At 47.0% G+C, this 20,276-nt stretch overlaps 1 protein-coding gene across 5 annotated transcripts in view; it reads left to right on the forward strand.

Annotated features, from left to right (window-relative positions):
• Positions 1–6,262: 6,262 nt before the first annotated feature.
• PAX7 (paired box 7) overlaps positions 6,263–20,276 on the forward strand; it is a 166,790-nt gene continuing 152,776 nt past the window's right edge. The window contains exons 1-3 of one of the 5 annotated variants that reach the window (XM_028741572.2): positions 6,263–6,893; positions 11,213–11,448; positions 13,027–13,156. In XM_028741572.2, the coding sequence (XP_028597405.1) occupies positions 6,809–6,893; positions 11,213–11,448; positions 13,027–13,156 (451 nt within the window). In that variant the 5' untranslated portion in view covers positions 6,263–6,808. The remainder of the gene's footprint in view (positions 6,894–11,212; positions 11,449–13,026; positions 13,157–20,276) is intronic. The other 4 variants (XM_028741571.2, XM_028741569.2, XM_028741570.2 and 1 more) reach the window with 4 other exon arrangements.

The raw sequence follows: 20,276 nt of genomic DNA on the forward strand, positions 1-20,276 counted from the left end.
TTTGGTGGACGTGCCCAAGGATTAAGGCTTTCTGGGAGATGATATATAACGAAATGAAAAAGGTATTTAAATATACATTTCTGAAGAAACCAGAGGCCTTTCTCCTGGGCATGGTCGGCCAATTGGTGCTAAAGAAGGATAGAACTTTCTTTATGTATGCCACAACAGCAGCAAGAATACTTATTGCAAAGTACTGGAAGACACAAGAACTACCCACCTTGGAAGAGTGGCAGATGAAGGTGATAGACTATATGGAACTGGCGGAAATGACTGGCAGAATCCGAGACCAGGGAGAAGAGTTGGTGGAAGAAGATTGGAAGAAATTTAAAGATTATCTACAGAAATACTGTAAAATTAATGAATGTTAGAACGATGTTGGAATGAAGTTAAGTGGTTTTAGCAGCAATGTTATAAAGGTGTATATGTAAAAATGGATTGCTAATAGATGTGAATCTAAAGTTATAATATATCAAGACAAAGGATTAAGATAAAAACAAAGAGGGAAAGGATTTGCTGAATTAACTAATTGAACTGGAATGCAAAAAAGGGAGGTGTGAGGAGGTCAGGGAAACAAGTAAATGAAAGACAAGATATGGAAAGACTGATTTGTTTTTAATTGTTCTTTATTTTTCTGCTTTTTGTATTTTCTTTTTTCTTTTTCTTATCTCTTTTTTATTATTGTAATTTTGTTTGAAACTTTAATAAATATCATTTAAAAAAAATAACAGAAGCCAGAAAAAAGGGGGGAAATGTTTATTTTTCTTAAAAGAAAAAACCTCTTTACCCCTCTTTGGTTCTCGCCCCGTCTTCCAAATCTCCCATAGCCCTCTCCTCTGGCCAGCTTCAGCTGTGAAATCGCCGTTTCACACACGCCCCAGGCTTCTTAATTGTTGGGGAGGGGAAAATATGTATAAAATGAAATTTGTTTGCCACCAGGAGACCCTGGGCACACGCGTGGCTATTCTTTTTCTCTCTCCTCTCTCCCCCTCCCCAATTTGCCACAGAGTTTCCTTAAGCGTAGTGTTTTCTAAATTGCTTATTCTCCTCCCCCCCCCCAAAAAAAATAATTTAATTCTCCGATTTCCTAATATAGAATGGGAAGGAGAGTCGATAAAGGAGTAGTTAACCTGTCATCGCAGGAGAAGGCAGCCCCACCTCTCCAAAGGGGTGGCAGCCGCGATGATCAACCCTTCCCACTAGGCATTGCTGTCGAGGCGAGGAGTCCGGTCCTTTCTCTCTGTTGGAGAAGGCAGAGGACTGGGTTCACCTGCGCCTTCATCAGCCTAAAGCTCAGTCCTCTCTCCTCCTTATTTAATAGCCAGACTCCCAAAGTAAACATCTGGAGAGGTAGTATTACTACCATGGTTCTAATTTCCCACTCGCCCACGAAGCTCATTCGAGGTGACTTTGGCGCTGGTCTCTGCCTCTCTCAGCCGAGCCCACCTCATACGGTTGTTGTGAGCTAAAAGAGGACGGAAGGCATGAAAGAGGGAGAAAGAGAAGCATGTGTGCCTTCTTGAAGAAAAAGGAGGGATATAATTGCAGCAATAAATAAACAAAAATGATAATCATGGTTTTGCTAGCCTGGTTAGTAACGCTGTGATGGAATCGTTTTGCAAAACTCTCCATGACTTTTTGCATGTGGCTCAGAAAGCAACTGTTCCAGTACAGTTTCACTGAAAAGCTGCTGCGATTTACTCCCCGTGGAATGTGCGTGGTCTGGGATCCAAATGGGACCTTCAGCCCGGGATAATTAGTCAGTCAGACGTTATCACGTGCCTGAACAGGATGCTGAACTAGATCCGAACCACACAGGTCTGGTCCAGATCTTCAGAAGGCCTTAAAAACAACCAGGAGTCTTGTGGCACCTCAAAGACTTAATGTTATCGTGGCATAAGCTTTTGTGGAATGCCAGCGCGTCCCTGGGAATAAGTGTTATATCCTGAATTACAGGAGTATACTGCATGTGATTGACCAGCGAGGTCAGAAGGAAACGAAAGGCAGGAATCTACAGAGGGTGAGAGGTTCGGTCACACGCAAAAAAAACAAAACAGGTGTTGATAGCACAGTCCTTCTGTCATTAGTAAGTCAATCCACACTTTGATGAGCCGCAAAACAGTCTCGTTCAGTCCCGATAGAGTCGCTCTCCATGAATTCCGGGTTTTCCCGCGCAAGCTCCTTGTTCCGGGATGGCCTCTATAAAGCTGCGCAGTCTTTGCACTTGAGTTCACCTCCCAGTCAAATCTAACCCCCTTTCTTTCAACGCGAGAGTGAACCCTGTGTTCCAATCCTACTAGCTGAAATATTTTTTTCTTTTTTTTATTGATTCCTTTTTTTTTCTGGGTCGAACCCCACAGTTGAGTCCGCATGACATCAGAATATTTTGCATTTATTTATTTATTCTCTATCGAGATCGATATTCCGCGTTTACTCGCGTTTGATGCCTATACGCAAAACACCTGTCTGCCCGTTGCCATCCTTACTGCTAGATCGTAGCCATCCTCAAATATCTCAAGGGCTGTCACGTGGAAGATGGAGCAAGCTTGTTTTCCTCCTGCTCCGGAGGGTAGGACTCGAACCCATGGCTTCAAGTTACAAGAAAAGAAATTCCGACTAAACCTCAGGAATAACTTTTTGACAGTACAAGTCGTTCGACAGCGGAGCGGACTCCCTAGGGAGGTGCTGGATTCTCCTCCCTTGGAGGTTTTTAAGCAGATGTTGAACGGCCATCTGTCATGTATGATATACAGTGGTACCTCGGGTTAAGTACTTAATCCGTTCTTAACCTGAAACTGTTCTTAACCTGAAGCACCACTTTAGCTAATGGGGCCTCCTGCTGCCGCCGCGCTGCCGGAGCAAATTTCTGTTCTCATCCTAAAGCAAAGTTCTTAACCCGAGGTACTATTTCTGGGTTAGCAGAGTCTGTAACCTGAAGCATCTGTAACCTGAAGCGTATGTAACCCGAGGTACCACTGTAGTTGAGAATTCTGCATGGCCTTGGGTTGGACTAGATGACTCTATGATTATATCTTATTATCGCTCTTATCTCCAGCGATGTCTTCTTTGAAATCCTTCGGGGGTGGGGGTGTTTGTGAAATTTAATGTCTCGTTGAGCTTTCGAGAGAGAGGATGAGAAAGGTTATCGAAACTGCATTCGCCTTTAGGTCTGTGGAATATCGCGATTTATGATTACATTGGGAATCCTTTGCGTTGATATAGCGCTGGGCTGAGCGTCCCTCTTACCCCAACGAATAAATACCACTGTGATGTTGCATCGGTGAAGCGCCGAGAGAACCATCAGTTACTTCATCCCACGGACGTGCAAGGGAATTGGGGGGGGGGATATAAACAGGGGTCTTTTCCTCCCTTCACAATACATCTCAGTGGTTTCACTCTCGGTAGGAGCCACGAGGCCCCAGCACACTCCTATTCCCGCGGAATTGTCTACTGGGAGGAAACAGGGGGCTTTGCATACATACCTTTGCTGTCGAGAGGAGTGGCAGGGTGTATTTAAAAGAATAATAATGTAGCTACTGTTTTAAGTGTCAAAGGAGAGGGAAGCGGATCACTTATGGATGGTATACATTTATATATCTCTCCATATATTGCGCGCGCACACACACACTTTCAAAAAGAAATATACCTGTTTATGCAACTTCTCATTCCCCCCCTATCACTTGGCGGTGGTGGAAAAGGAACCTCTCGCTTCTTCCCAAGAAGATTCTGAAAATATTTTGAGTTCGGGGAAGAGCTCCGGTTCCCATCAATCGACAGTGTCAGTCAATGGGAGGGAAAGTCTGTCTAACGAGTAAGTTGCCCAAGGCGCTGGTCAGATATAAAATCAGGATAAAGGTTTAACACAATAAGTTGTGTTTGATAGCGCATTTGCTTGAAAATGTGTGTGTGTATATATAATTTCAGACCAGCTGGTTCAAGGAGCTAAAGGAAAAGGAAAGGTCTTTGGCTTTCATTTAGTGTAGTTTGCAAAAGTTTTTTCCGATTTAGGGGGGCGTTAGAGCGAGCGGGGAGAGAGAGAGAGAGAGAGAGAGAGAGAGAGAGAGAGAGAGAGAGAGAAGGGGGGAACAAAGGACACTTCGGAGCTTTGGCGTCGGTGCCCGCTGGGAAGGAGGGATGGAGTCATCCTCCTTAAAGCTTCAGAGGAAGGGGGGAGACCAGCTGCCTTCACCCCTCCTTCTCCGCCCCTGCCACTGTCCTGGGTTTCAGAGAATTATGATCGCTGTTTAGGAGAGGAGGGACGTCGTAGCCTGGGCTAAATTGACCCAAACAAACCAAATCGACTAGAAAAAGATGATTCACATGTTCTTATTCCTATTGGTATTAATGTCAAAGATCTAGCTATTGTACTTCGGCTGGGAAAGGAATATGAGTTAATAATGATAATTATTAAGAAAAAGCTGGAACACGTAACCTTAACTAGTTCTGGGTAAGAGATGGAGAGGGGTTGTTGTTTTTTCATTTCAGAAAATGCTTCTCGGTTGTGGGAAGGGGGAATAAGCCCCGCTGAACTCGGTGGTGCTTCCGATTGAGACGTGTATAGGATGGGGGGCTGCGATCCTAGGTGCCGTGAAACCCACTAGGACTTACTCCGAGAGAACGTGCGTACGAAAGGGCTGCCATCCTTAGGCGCCGCTTCCCGTGAAGCCGTTCCCATCGAGGTCAACAGAGCTTGCTTCCGAGTAAACGTGCATGGAATCTGGCTGCTGCCGGGCTGTTGTTCGCCGGGTAGGTTGCGCAGGAGACAACCCCCCACACGCACGCACCAGATTCACTGAAACATGCCCCGGAGTATATATGAATTATAGGATCGGGTTGCGCCTCTTGAAAGATCTTAAGCGCTTTCAGGTAACACGAGTGGGGCCTTAATGCCAGATCCACGTGGCTAGGATCCGGGCTGCCTGGCTGCGATCTTCGTGTTCCAAGACCCCATGCAACCAGCAGCCGACAAAAATCGATTCGCCAAGTTGGGGGTGGGAGGTGGGGAGAAGTGTAGATCTTACACCTGAGTGTCTAACTCTCAAGAAATTACACGGGATGGAGAAAGAAACTTAAAATGGGCTCAGCGACCCACCGGCTCGCTTCTAACCATGCTGTTACTCTGAAGTAAATCCTAGTACTGATGTGTTTGTTCTTTTCCACAAACGTCTATTGCCTTCCAAGTTACCAGCGAAGCGATGCTGCGACGTCTACTCGGAAGCAAGCCCTCTCCTGCTCAGAGGTCCGAGGAGAGCGATCCTCCAGCTGCTTAAAGCTACCGGTAAATGAGGGTCCCTTCCTCGACCCTTCCTCATTTTCGGGGAGGGAGGGAGAATACCTGCCAGGTGTGAAAGCAGGAAGACCTCCCTGACTGACTGGAAGACTTGTGGGTCGCGATGTGTGAAACGTGAGCGAATATTATCTGCTCCTGCTGTTCTGAAACCTATTGTAGAGACGTTGTCTCTCAAATATATATTATACATATATAATGCAGTCAAGGTGGACGGGTCTCTCTCCCCAAGTTTAAGGCTTGGATTAAGGTAAGGGGGTTCCCGGTTGTCACTTCCCTCTCCTTAGTACAGAATTGAAGTCCCTCCTAGAATCCCTTTAGCGGGGAAATTACGGCTTATTTTTGTGTGGAAACCTCTATTCTAATAAGTTGGGGGGCAGAGAAGCGGTCCCTGGAGGAGTTAGGGCGACGGAGTTGAGGGGAGAGTGCTGAGGTCCTCCCCCTCTCTCTCCCCTTTTCCTCGCTCTCCCCACCCCCAAAAAAACCTAATTTGTCCTGGGAAGTGGCAAAACTACTTTTGACGAGATAGTGGTTTGTTTGTTTTCTTGGGGGGGGGGGGAGCGAAGGGACGTCATTCTTCCGCCTCCCCAGGTAAACTTTGGGAAAGTTTTTTTTTTTTAAAAAAGAAACGATCGGAATGCTAGCACTTAAGAATATATAGAGATATATAGGGGAAGATTCCGTTTTCTCTCCTACGGAGACCACCGCCACCCACTTTTTAAAAAACAAATCCTCTAGATATACGTCTGGGAGAAGCGGGGGACACACCAGCCCCTTTGCGATTGGCTCCCAAGCCTCGGAGTTAAATCTCCCTTCTCTGCGCTCATGAATAAAAAAAGGAGGTTTTTTAGAAGGGAGAAAGGGGGGAGGAAATCCCCACTCCGCAGCCTATCAGAGTTGCTTCGGTCTCCTTTCTTGCATTTCCCCCGATGCGCCAAAGTTCAACCCGTCTTCACAACTTCCAACCCTATCCTAGCAGTCATCAGACACCCCCCCCCCTTCTTCTCCTCCTCCCCCCCCCCAAAAGAAGCAACACACGCACGCAAAATAAGAGTGAGGGAAGAAAGGGGGAAGGAAGGAAGAAGGAGGCAAAGGAAGGGGGGAGAGAAAAGCTTCCACAATCCTCCTCTAAAGAAATTCAACCTCTGCTCGCTTTCACTCCACAGTCTTCATCGCGCATTCCTAAAGGACGCAAGCTCAGTTCCAGCTGGTCAATTTCAACCCCCCCTTTTTTTCATTTTTTTAAAACTCTGGGGGGGCTTTGGGGGAGGCGAGTGGCTGAGGTTTTCCAAGAGGGGACAGACCAGAGGAGGGGTCCTCTCTCTTTCTGTCTCTCTCCACGTTCTCTCTCCCCGCACCCCATTTTTTTGGTTAAAAAAAATTATATAGACACTTTTTTTCTTGCAAAGATTTGGACTCCCCTTTTTTCTCCGGCTTTCTCGACTTGAAACCTTCCATCCCAGCGCCCCCCCTTTCCTCCTTCCCTCCCACCCACCCGTTCATCCCAGCAGCCTCGTCTAGAGTATGGCTGCGCTCCCTGGGACAGTACCAAGGATGATGCGCCCAGCACCCGGACAGAATTATCCCCGCACCGGATTTCCTTTAGAAGGTAAGCAGGCGGCTCGTTTTTCCTTCCCAGGTTAGATACTTGTTTTTTTTAAAAAAAGAAGAATTTAATTACAAAATAAAAATGTTAGGGTTTGGTTTTCCTCCTTCGCTTCTTAGCGGGGCCTTCCGATTCGTTTCATTTTTAAACTTTTCGCCATTATTCTCTTCAACTTTCAGCCCGTGTTCTTAATTTTTAAAAAGGAGGCATTTGTTCAAAATGAAGTTTTGTTTTGAAAGCGCGCTTGGAAACCGCCCTAAAGCCAGTCCCCTTTTACTGGGGAGGAAGCCCTCTTGCCGGGCTTACTCCTGAGTAAAGACGGCGGTTACAACTGCCTGCTTGCGAGGGTAGGCGCGTTTGGGACAAAGCGGGTCTTTTTCACTCTGCGAGCCAGCCTGCGCGTGATAGAAGGAGTCAGGCGTTTCTCGCTGCCGTTTGGCATTCCTAAGTTTCCCTCCAAATTCTAAAGAGAGACCAATTTTCCAAACTGTGGTCGTAATAGATATAATACATATAATATATTGTGGGGTTGTTTCGTTTGCCATTGACTCGTCGCAGACCGTTTTGGAAGGGGCTTTTGAATGAACTTTGCGCAGCTGGCTCCCTTCCTTTACCCCCGCTTTCCGTTTGCATGAAAATGTCTGTTCGTCCTCCACCGCCCCTTACCCCAAAACCAAAGTCCGGCGATGATATTTTTCGGTTTAGAAACGAGAAGCGAGTGAAAGCGACCCGGCGCGTCTGCGATGGAACGTTGGGCGCGCCAAAGGTTCGGAAAGAACTTGTCACTTTCTCTTGTCAATTACTCCCACGTTCTCTCGCCTCTACAACCTCCCACCCCCCTCTCTCTCTTTATATTTGAATGAGAGCGAGAAGTAATTAGAAAGCGGCTTTCCGACATCTCTCCCCTAAAAAAAAACCCACACAATTTTCTCCAGTCTCTCCCCCCACCACCACAGGTCCCCTGATTGGCGACCAAACCAGAATTAAACAAACTCCGGGTCCCCTTCCCTGCATTTATTAAAGCAAAGCTCGCTCAGCCGAGAGCGTGCTCAAGTGGGCGAGCAGGCAGTGGGCGGGGGGGCGAGCAGGCAGGGGACCCACGCCGGCTGCGCAAAAACCCACACGCCGCGGGGATTTGGAGTGAAGGGCCTCCTTTTCTGCGAGCAAATGAAGTGAAGCGGCGCTGGAAAGGGAAAAAGAGATCAGGGGGATTACCAAAATATTTGCACAACGTGATGGGGAATAATGACGAGGCGTAGCGGGCGGCCGGTCCAGGCGCCTCTCGGAGGCAGGCTGAGCCCACTCGAGGCTGAGCTGTGGCTAATGACAGCGCGCGCCGAGTGACTCCGAATTAGCGGCGCGTGATTCTTGATTAAACCGCCAGGCGAGGACCGGAATCCACTTTCCTCTCTTCGCCAAGAAGTGTGGAAGTCGGGAGTTGGGGGGGGGGGGGGGGGAGAGAGAGAAAGAGAAAGAGAGAGAGACCATCATATAACACCCCCCCCCATCCCAGTCTCTTTTTTTCTCTCCCCCACCCCAATTTCCAAATGTGTTGGGGACTTTAAATACCCGCTTAAAGCAATATTTATATATAGAAGTTCTCTCCGGGTCTCATTCAAGTGTTGGAGTCCTAAGAAAGAGCGCTTGGGAAGGTGGGCGCTTTTTATAACGCAGATTTGGTTATAGGAATACTTTTTAAAAAATATATCAGGAAGCGTGCAAATGTATAAAATAGACTTTTATTTTATGTGAGAACTATCTGTATATGTGTATAAAAGCATCATAAAAAGCATCATATAAAAATATAAAAGCGAGCTTACTCTGGATCCCATTTATGATTTGGTTAATCACTAAATACTGATAATCCCTGATTTATATATACTGAAATGAACTCTTTCTATGTATGCATATAAATTGATTTATGTAAAGATGAACAGGTATTCCTTATGTGTGTGTGTGTGTGTGTGTGTCCATACAGTATATGTTTGAACAGAAATACGTAACACAAACACACTTTCCCCCCCAAACCTTGGCTGTTTTCAAGCCTAACAGGTCACAGAAAGGGGGGGATGAGGTTTCTATAAAGGGTGCCGTTCTCCAAGCTGGGTAAGGATAAGGGAGGGAGGACATTTTGTAGTTTATCCAAAGTAGTGGTTTGGGGAGAGGGGGTTAGAAGACGTTGGCGGTTGTTATTTGCAGGGGGCGCGTGTAGGCCAAACGAGAGAAGAAGACGAAAAAGGACAACCTTACACAGATAGAGATCAAGGCAGCTGAGAGGGAAACGCAAACAGATGTCTGCGCGCTCAGCTGGAGAGGCGCCCAGGGAACCATTTATAAAATATATATTGGGGTTAAGGGGAGGAGGAGGGGAGGGGAATTTTGAGAAGTTTTGGCGCAGACCGACAAAGCGCCTGGTATTTGCCTCCAACTTACTCAGAGAAGACCCACTGAAAGGGATGGCCCGAAGGTAACGCTGTCCATTCCTTTCAATGGTTCCGACGTCCTGCATTTAAAATGAACCCGGGGAGAGGAAAACCACGGAACCGGGCGCCGCTCTCCTCCTGGGTTCAGTGAAACTCCCGAGGGAGAGAGGTTCGGATCTCCGCCAGAGACATTAAAGGGAGAAACTGGCTCCAAAGGAGTCTTGGGGGCCATGTCTACGCGAGAGTAAGCCCCTCAAAAGCCCAATGGGGCTTCCTTTTTGAGGGGTCCTCCGGGCATGCTTGCTCCCGAGGGAGCTCACTCCTGGCTGAATAAAACCGGCTTTACTCCCGAGGAGCTGGCGCCTAGGATGCTGTTGCGCGAGTGTTTGGCGCGCAGCGCGATCCTAAGGAGGAGTGGTTCCTCTTTGTTCCGTGCGGCTTATTCTTGGAGCAAGCGCGTGTAAGGCAGTAGCTGGCAGGGAAATGTTTTCAGGGGGGAGTGTGAGAAAAACCCACCCCAGCACACGGCCTTGTCAGTTACACTGAAAGTTCTCAAACCTGTCTTTGTAAGCTGTCTCTGACGCATACACAGAGTGCTGACCTCGTAATTGAAGCAGGAAAGTATATTCTGATCGGGACCGCGATCCCAAAGCCCTGACTTTGGTGTGGTTCTTAGGAGGGGTTGGGAAAAAGAAAGAGGCGTGTTTCACTTGCACGCGTGTCGTTTGAACATAAAACAGCCCTTTGGCTTTTAAAAGCGAGAAATTTTAGGATGGAGGGATGTTACCACGGGACAGAGATATTTAAGGAAGGCTCACCTTCATAGCGTTTCATTGTAACCAGAATTTATTCCTGCTTAACTGGACCTGGGTTCAAGTGGAGCTTTATTCATCCAGAATCCGCATCGATAAAGACCATAGAACTTTTTATGTGTGTGGGGGGGGGGTGAAATTTCCTAAAATTAAGGGGGGACACCCCCAAAAATAGTCCCTTTCCTCCAAGTCTTTAGTTAAGTCGATTGTGGATAAGGCCTCTGAGTGGGTCCTCCGTTGGAGTACTCCAAATCCAGACCAAACGTGCCGGCGACGGGCGCTTCGGTATAACCCGAATGGCTGTAAAATCCTCCGCTCATTCCCGTCCCCTTAGATATCAGTTCGATAAATAAAAATCGTAGAGACTTACTTCCGGGCAAACATGGTTAGGATCGGCAACCAGAATGTTGTGAATTTTATCTTTCAGCGCCCCACTTTTTAAAATAAAATATAATAAACTTATCAGCCACGATTTGAGTCCGGAACTAAACTTGAAGCGGGTTCAGTCAGAAACGGCCTCGCCCTCTTTAGTTTTCTCCAGCTCCGCAGTGAATCGGATCGGGACCTTACTTCCGAGTAACTGTATTGAGAATAAAGGAGGGTGTGCGCGTGTGTTGTGTGAGCCTGTACTAAATGAAAACCCGATTCACTTTCTTCCCGGTCTCAAGACAGTGATAAATTTGCCGATCCAGATAATAGGTTTGTCTCTAAATTCAAATAGGCGAGATCTAGATTATATAGGTGCTTCCTTATACATCCAGCAAGTTATCTATAACTGCGGGGAATATGTGGATAAAACGAAGTGAGTAAAAATGTAGGTGTTGCCCGCTCCGCATCACAAAGGGGAGACTGCGGTGGATCTGGTCCCGAGATCCACTTATGCTGTGAGCCAATAAACGGGTTCGGTCGGGACTTACTCCGCGATACGGGTCTGGTTCGAAATCCGGTTAAATTCAGGCGGGGTAGGTAGAGGATGGCAGCCTTACCTCGGTTGGTGTGATAAGGGCTTTACCCCCGAGGGAACCCGCAGGTAAAAGTCACCTTTGCCTTCTCTCTCCCTCTCCCTCTCTTCTCCTTTACCTCGCAGTCTCTACCCCGCTGGGCCAAGGCCGGGTCAACCAGCTAGGCGGCGTCTTCATCAACGGGAGACCCCTCCCCAACCACATCCGCCACAAGATCGTGGAAATGGCCCACCACGGGATCCGGCCCTGCGTCATCTCCCGCCAGCTCCGCGTCTCCCACGGCTGCGTCTCCAAAATCCTCTGCAGGTACCAGGAGACCGGCTCCATCCGCCCAGGAGCCATCGGTGGAAGTAAACCCAGGGTGAGTGAGTGGGAGTCCCCGGGGTAGCTACCTCGGGCATGCGCGGGGTGGGGGTAGCCTTCACGTCTTCTCCTCTGCCTCTTTTGGGGGGGGGGGACCCTTCTCTGGACACGCACCCTGAAAGCGAAGGGAAAACATCTTGTACTCCGTGTGCAGAAGGTTCGGGGTTTCCAGGTAGGGCTGCTGCGAGAAAACCCTACCTGAGTCCCATGGCGGCTGCCTGCCAGTGCAAACAATACGGAGCTAGATGGCAGCTTAACTATTTCCCTGAAGCTGCCACCCTAGCTTCGCTTACTTGGGGCCTAAAAAAAGCCCCACGGGATCTGAGCAGACACGGTTCGGTTTGCCCGTTATGTCTCACAACTGAGCTTACTTCCGAATAAGAAAAAGGAAAAAGTTGCGCGGTATCGTGGCTCTTAGCTATGGTCCGTTGAGGAAGGATTTTCGGACGGGCTTTCTCTCGGGAGACGTGTCCCGGATCGGGGCCCTCCGGCTGCTCTCTTTTTTCCTTCTTCTTCTTTTTTTGCATTCGTGGTTATTTATCATGAGATGAGCCTCTGGGCGATGGGTCCCGTCATCTCCGACAGGCAGCTCAAAATAGGAAGCGTTTACTGAGAGAAAAGCGAAATCTGTCAGTTCCTCATTTGATCTCACTTTACAACCATAAATCAGAGCAGAGTGGATAAAGGATGATATTTGCAGCTAATTTATAATCGTTCACACTCGGAGTCATTTTTTTAAAAAAATCTTTTAAAAATATGTATCTTTAGAAGTGAGAGGCTGGGGAGGGAAAATCTGTCCGACTTCAGGCATGCTTACTCAGGAGCAAGCTCCACTGAAACCCATGGAACTTTACTTCTGAGTAAGGATCCCAGGGTGGAGCTGGACCGGCCCCCTTAATCTCAAGTAAGACCCCGCGCGAAGCCCCGATCCCTAGGGGAAATTCCTCGGAAGCGAGTCCTGCGGCGTACAACCGGGTTTACTCCTAGGTAAATGCATAGAGAGGTACAATAAAATATTGACTTGAAAAATTTGGGCTCTTTGGGGGGTTTGGGAAACCATCAAAAGTTGTAAAATAAGGACCCTCCGGTTAAAGGGGGTGGGCTTTTTTTTTTTTTAGAAGCCTTTAAGGAGAGGGGGCTGAGTAGTTTGGATTTGGGAGGTTTTCCTGAGGTGGGGGGTAATTTGGGAAACCACCAAAGGCTTCATACAAGCACCCTTAGAATAAATTATTGACTAAAACGGATCTTATTTATGTATTTTTTATTTTAAGAGGGGGTTGTAGCAACTGCTAGTCCTACTCAGAGTAGACCCACTGAAGTTAACAGACCTGGCTGGCTAAGTGTCATGAATTTCCATGGGTCTACTCTGAGTAGGGTTTAGCTGGGAGTCGTTTAAAAAGAACATTTGAATGGCGAGGCGCGTGGGCTGAGGCGAGGGCGCACCTTTACCTGCTCCCCAAAATTTAAATTTAAAAGTGAATCCTTTTTCTTTCTCTCCCCCCTGCCCCACCCGCTGCAAACCTCTTCCCCCCACCCCACCTCGGATCTTTTCCCGACGGCGCATTGATCCCAAAAGCAGGTCGCTACTCCCGACGTGGAGAAGAAAATCGAAGAGTATAAACGAGAAAACCCCGGGATGTTTAGCTGGGAGATCCGGGACCGACTGCTGAAGGATGGGCATTGCGACCGAAGCACGGTCCCTTCAGGTGAGAAGGCAGCTTGGAAAAAGCCCAAACGGGGAGAAGGAGGGGGGGATGAAATCCTGTAATTGGGTGGGGGGAGGGAGGAACTAATCTAGGGATGCGTTTATCTACAAACAGGCCAGCTTGGGACCAAAATCTTCCCCTCCAGGCTAAGAGGCGGGCAAATAACTCAATGCACGCGCTCAAAAGCACAGACCAGGTTCCGTGCGTTTTGTGACTCCCCAAGAAAGAGTTCTGCAGCACTCTAAAGCTTGTATAGCCTTTGTTCTGTCGTCCTGTTTCAGACTGAGAGGCCCAGGATGAAATAAATAGGCAAATCCCTGGATGCAGGAAGCAGAGATGAAACTGGAGTTTGATCCCTTCTCCAGGTTTACTCTGGAATTTTTTACTTTTTACACAAATTCCTCCCCAACCCGTCCTCTTGAAGTTTCAGGTGGTACAGTCCAAAAACAACTTCAGCTGAGTGTGATGAGAGAGCCGGGCTTGAGTCTCAAGCTGAATTTGCAGGTTTGACTTCTGGCTCTGTCTGCCCCATCAGCAGAAGCTGGTCTTTGCAGAAATGTTGCATGCGGCTTAAGTGGCTTCTGGATCATTTGGGGGCGGGGGTGTCCCTGAGCCCCAGTATTTGCAAATCTGGACTAATAACGACACCCTGTAGACTAACGAGTGAATTGTGTAGAAGGGTTGCTAAATCTAAAAGTGTCCATTGAGGATGTAGAAAGACCTGTGGATGTTATCAGAGCCTTCAGCTGGATCAGGTCTAATCTAGCATCCTCTTCTCACAGCGGCCAGCCTGCTGCCCCATTGGCAAGCCCACAAGCAGAGTATCAGAGCTCTCTCCCTTCCTGTGGGTCCTAGCGACTGGTATTCAGAATCATTGCTGTCTTCAAAGGTGGAGACTGAGAGTATAACCATCATAGCTAGGGGCCATTGGTAGCCTCCTTGAATTTGCCCTAACCTCTTTTAAGACCAGTTAGGTTGGTGGCTATCATTGCGTCCTGTGGGAGTGAGTTCCAGAGTTTAACTTTGCACTATGTGGATAATGACTTTCCCCTGCCTGTCCTGAATCTTCAAACATTCGTGAGTTCTAGTGTTAGGAGAGAGGGAGGAAGACCTTTCCGCTGTCTCCATACCATGCATAATTTCAGGTATTAAACACTGAATGTGGAGACTCAGAAATCTAAAACCTCAATTCTCTCTTAATTTTGCGTGGCAACAAATACAGTAAGGGTTATACATTTAATAGATAAAATTGACCCCCAGAGCTATAGTTTATTAACAGATAAACTTTAACTTCTTTGTGTGTGTGTGTGTGTGTGTGTGTGTGTGTGTGTGTGTGTGCGCGCTCTGTACCAAAAGGTGGTAGCTCACATATTTTCCCAATAATGGATAGCACTTTATCAAGTTAATTTGGAAGGTGAGTTCGCAAGCTTTCAGATGTCACAGCATTCTTCAGCAGACTGAAAGCTTAACTCAAAACTTTGCACACCTGTCTCTCTGCCTCCCAGATTTTGGGTCACAGAGGTGCTGTTATGTGGCCTTTGTTTTGGGTCGCAATTATGCATGCTTGATTTGTGTTATTCGTTTTTTGAGAAATAGCCTGCATGAATCAAACAAGTGGCATTTCACTTATTTTCAATCTCCCTGGCTTCTCCTGATGGTTTGGAGCAATTTGAGGAGAAAAACAGAACAAGCCAGACAATCCCATTTTACATATTACTCAATACATTTGATGCAACCTTCTGAGTATCACAGAGCTATGCATCAGTCTGGCAGAGAGCCTGGTATAACCCAAAAGCTGTCATACTACATTCTTAAAACACTAAAGAAAATATTCCTTTCTTGTTGCTATAGATTCAGAACCAACCATACAACCGCTTAGAGTTTTGTCGAGATGATCCAGAACAGAAAACCTACATCTCTTCTTGTCCCTGCCCCCATCAACTCATATACCTAGTAACATTTTCCAGATCTTTATGTCTGGTAGGAAGAGAGGGTGCCAGCCAGATGATTCAAACTACAGTTCCCAGCAGCTCTAGCCAGCATGACCAGTGATCAGGGGTGATGGGAGTTATAGTTCAAAATAGCTGGAGGGTGTAAGAAGTCCTGATCTGCACAGCAAAATAGAAAAAGGTCTTGGAGTGGACAGTGCCACTTAAAACCACAAGTGGGGGGGGATCTGACTTTGGAAGGCACCCACCCAATGATAGCAATAATAGTAGTGAGAAGCTATTTAGCTTTTATTTCCTCTGTGCTCCTTTGCCGCCTGGGAGGAGAGTCCATTTTGCACACAAGAGGATTCCAAAACTGATACAAGCACACCCACACCCAGTTCGTAATGGTACAGTCCCTTTGTGCCACCTCATTCTGTGCTTTCCAGGTTAATACCCAATGCCAAGCCTTACCCAGAGTTGACCCATTGGAATTCGTGCATTTTATTTTTCATAAAAATTATATACCACTTGATCGTGAAAAGGGAAAACCCTTTTTTTAAAAAAAAAATGGCCATAGCTAATTTAGGTCCATGAATTTCAATGGATCCTACTCTGAGTATTAGGACTTAGCTGGCTATAACCTCCATTTATTTTTTTTATCTGGATGCTGAACACTTTAGCATCTGAGGGCAGGTTGTTTTAATGTTCCTGTGTTACTCCTCCTATAGTTTAGAGTGGATCTACTGTTGCCATATTTGAAACTTACTTTAAGAACTGGCATTAAAAGCAGGATATACAGTACTTAACAAGTGCATGATATAATTAGTAAGATCCACCCTGAGCCACCTGAGTAAAATTGTATACCAGAATTTCATATAAGGCTCCCCTTCTGGGCGCATTTACTTAGAAGCAGGCATTGTTAAAAGGCAGGGAGATTTAACTTGGCAAGTAAATTTAATGTATTTATTTATTTATTTATGTTTGTATTACTCACTCTTCACCCTAAGGTCCCAGGGCAGGTTATAGCATTAAAGCACAATATTAAAAACAATTTGGAGGCCCCAATTCAGAAAACATCAAAGTCATTAAAAATAATATTGTCTTAAGTATGAGTAGACAGTGTTTAGACCCTGTCAATTTCACTTTCACTCTGCCTTCCGGGTGTCCGGGTATTCATGGTGTGGATGGGTAATTCAGATTAAACTCCTCCTCCTCCTCTTCTTCCTCCTCCTCCTCCTTCCAAACCAGGAAGGTCTGATGTTTTAATTTGGGGAGAGACATCATTCTGTTGGCATAATATAAAGGCCTGTGGGTTTTCTGGTTCTACTAAATTCTTCAATAGGTATAACTTGAAAAAGTTCTATGTCTATACATTTGCAATGAGGGCATAAGGAGGGAGGGAGGGAGGGAGAGAGGGAGAGAGAGAGAGAGAGAGAAAGAAAGAAAGAAAGAAAGAAAGAAAGAAAGAAAGAAAGAAAGAAAGAAAGAAAGAAATCCAGTAGAGGCTGCTCCATGAGGGTAAATGGGGCCTCATCCAGTCTTCCTTTTATTTGCATCCAGTTTAGGGGGAGTGACCCCCCTCCTCCTTAGTCTCAACATTAACCTTGCAGAATTCAGCAACCAGGAGGATGGGAGCACAACCGGAATTAGTTGACTGCCTTTTATTGGCTGTGTCGCCACCTACTGTTGACCTCCCTTCCGCCCCACCAATCTCAATTCCAGCAGACACTGGAATTATCGGAAGTCAGCTGTGTACAACGAGACGAGATGCATTACACTGTCACATCACCAAAGACACTTTGACTTTATTTTAATATTTTATCATTTTTTCTGAATTCATATCCCAACCTTTTCTCCAAGAAGCGCCACGTCGCGTACGTGGTTCTCCCCGCTCCTCATTTAATTCCCAAAACACCCCTGTGAGGTAGCTTAGACTGAGAGTCACCCAACAAGCTTCATGGCCAAGTCAGGATTTGAACCAGGTCCTCGTCAAACACTCCCGGCACTGCATCTCGCTGGCTTTCGTAAGTCAGGCCATGAAGAGTTACCTAGGTAAAACACAACTGAGGACAGCTCAGGTCTCCAAATGACCATACTGTTAGGATACAGGGGCCAAGGTAGGTTACTAGGGCCATTGGAAGGCCTGTACTGTGGGCGCCATGAGCAGGTAATTGAGAAGGAAGCTTCAACACTAAAGGGGCCACCACCACAAAGGCCATATCCCTCAAACCTGTTAGCTGAATTGATCTGTCTCATGTTGTGCTAGTATGCAGGGCCCCCATAGAAGTTCTTACAAATGTACAGGGTCATATAAAGGAAGGCGGTGCTGTCCCCAAACTGTTTAGGGCAGGCAGGACCACTGTTCCCTTGTGAGTGACCTTCTGGTGGCTGTCAGGGCTAGCGGCAGAGCAACAAATAGGAATTTTAACTTTGTACGGTGGGTTGGTTTCTACACAAACCCACATATTGGCACACACACACACACACACACACACACACACACACACCTATCCTTCATCCAGGCTGGCAATGATTGGAGTTCAAGGATGCATTTCTAGCCAGGCAAAAACACTCAACAAGAGTGGAGAACAGGGTGTGTGTGGCCTGGTGAGAGTCCCAGGGCCAGACAGAGAGGGCTGGATTTGATCTCGGCACCCAAGGTTCCCCATGCATTTATATTCTGCCTTCCTCCCCCAAGGAGCTCAAGGCGGTATGTCTGGTTCTCCCCCCACCTCATTTAATCCCCACAACAACCCTGTGAGGTAGGTTGGGCTGAGAGAGGCGGTGACTGGCCCCAGGTTGCACCCAGTGAGCTTCATGGCTGAGTGGTGGATTTGACCCCTTGGTCTCCCATATCCTAGTCTAAACAAAATAATAAAAAAAATCCTTCCAGTAGCACCATAGAGACCAACTAAGGTTGTTATTGGTATGAGCTTTCGTGTGCATGCACACTTCTTCAGATATTCTTCAGATCTAAAGAAGTGTGCATGCACACAAAAGCTCACACCAGTAACAAAATTAATTGGTCTCTATGGTGCTACTGGAAGGAATTTTTTTATTTTGTTCCAACTACGGCAGACCAACACGGCTACCTACTTGTACCTATGTCCTAGACACTCTAATCCAGGCATCCCCAAGCTTCGACCCTCCAGATGTTTTGGACTACAATTCCCATCATCCCTGACCACTGGTCCTGTTAGCTAGGGATCATGGGAGTTGTAGGCCAAAACGTCTGGAGGGCCACAGGTTGGGGATTTTTATTATTATTATTATTTATTTAGAATCAGCAGCCCATCGCAGTCTTTTGGCCTCTGCTTATGCCAAGGTATAGGGACATGGGTGGCGCTGTGGGTTAAACCACAGAGCCTAGGACTTGCTGATCAGAAGGTTGGCGGTTCGAATCCCCGCAACGGGGTGAGCTCCTGTTGCTCGGTCCCTGCTTCTGCCAACCTAGCAGTTCCAAAGCACCTCAAAGTGCAAGTAGATAAATAAGTACCGCTCCAGCGGGAAGGTAAACAGTGTTTCCGTGCACTGCTCTGGTTTCGCCAGAAGCGGCTTAGTCATGCTGGCCACATGACCCGGAAGCTGTACACCGGCTCCCTCGGCCAATAGAGCAAGATGAGCGCCGCAACCCCAGAGTTGGTCACGACTGGACCTAATGGTCAGGGGTCCCTTTACCCTTTTTTATGCCAATGTACCAATTGAAGCCTTAATGCACACACCCCTCCAAAGGCGTTTTGAGGACAGTAGTTTCATAGAATCATAGAATCATAGAGTTGGAATAGACCACAAGGGCCATTGAGTCCAACCTCCTGCCAAGCAGGAAACACCATCAGAGCACTCCTGACATATGGTTGTCAAGCCTCTGCTTAAAGGTAAAGGTAAAGGTACCCCTGCCCGTACGGGCCAGTCTTGCCAGACTCTAGGGTTGTGCGCTCATCTCACTCTATAGGCCGGGAGCCAGCGCTGTCCGCAGACACTTCCGGGTCACATGGCCAGCGTGACAAGCTGCATCTGGCGAGCCAGCGCAGCACACGGAAGATGCCTCTGCTTAAAGACCTCCAAAGAAGGAGACTCCACCACACTCCTTGGCAGCAAATTCCACTGTCAAACAGCTCTTACTGTCAGGAAGTTCTTCCTAATGTTTAGGTGGAATCTTCTTTCTTGTAGTTTGGATCCATTGCTCCGTGTCCGCTTCTCTGGAGCAGCAGAAAACAACCTTTCTCCCTCCTCTATGTGACATCCTTTTATATATTTGAACATGGCTATCATATCACCCCTTAACCTCTCCTGTTTCAGTATGTTGGTTTGTTAAGGATGGGAGTTGTGTGTGTTTATCCTAAATATAACTGGGGTCGGGGGTTGGGCTCAGTATTTAGAGAGTCCTTGGCCGGTTTGTTAATTTAATGACTCATGCGAGCATTAAGTACATCTAAGATGACACCTGCTCAAACACAGAGAAGCATCATAGCTCAGTGGTAGAGCATCTGAGTTGCGTGCCGAAAGTCCTGGGTTCAGTCTTTGGCATCTGCAGGCAGAGCTGGGAAAAGACTCCCTCCCGGAAACCCTGGAGAGCAGCTGCCAGTCAGAGTAGACAATACTGAGTTAGATGGACCAGCGAGCTCTCCCTCTGTTTAAAGTACTTTCCTAAGTGAGATACCTCATTGGGTTTTTATTCCTTTCATTTCATATATATTACTACAACTTGAGTTCCATAAAATTCACACTGTAATGCAGTGAAATGCAATATGTAAAAAAAATAAAAGAAGCAATCAAAATTTAAATATTATTACTATTTATTAAACTTGTACACCACCCTATTCCCGCAGGTCTCAGGGCGGTTTGCAGGATTAAAACTAAATATTTAAACAATGATTTGGTGTGGGCATGTCCACCTGAACAAGGATTGCTGCCCGCTGATGGTCCATGGACCACTTTTATTTTGTTTTAAGCCCTAGTTTAGAAGAAGTTAGGGAAATGGGTGGCGCTGTTGGTTAAACCACAGAGCCTAGGACTTGCTGATCAGAAGGTCGGTGGTTCGAATCCCCGTGACGGGGTGAGCTCCCGTTGCTCGGTCCCTGCTCCTGCCAACCTAGCAGTTCGAAAGCACATCAAAGTACAAGTAGATAAATAGGTACCGCTCCGGCGGGAAGGTAAATGGCATTTCCATGCGCTGCTCTGGTTCGCCA

Source organism: Podarcis muralis, chromosome 7 (genome assembly GCF_964188315.1).
Source record: "Podarcis muralis chromosome 7, rPodMur119.hap1.1, whole genome shotgun sequence".
NCBI classification, from domain to species: Eukaryota; Metazoa; Chordata; class Lepidosauria; order Squamata; family Lacertidae; genus Podarcis; species Podarcis muralis.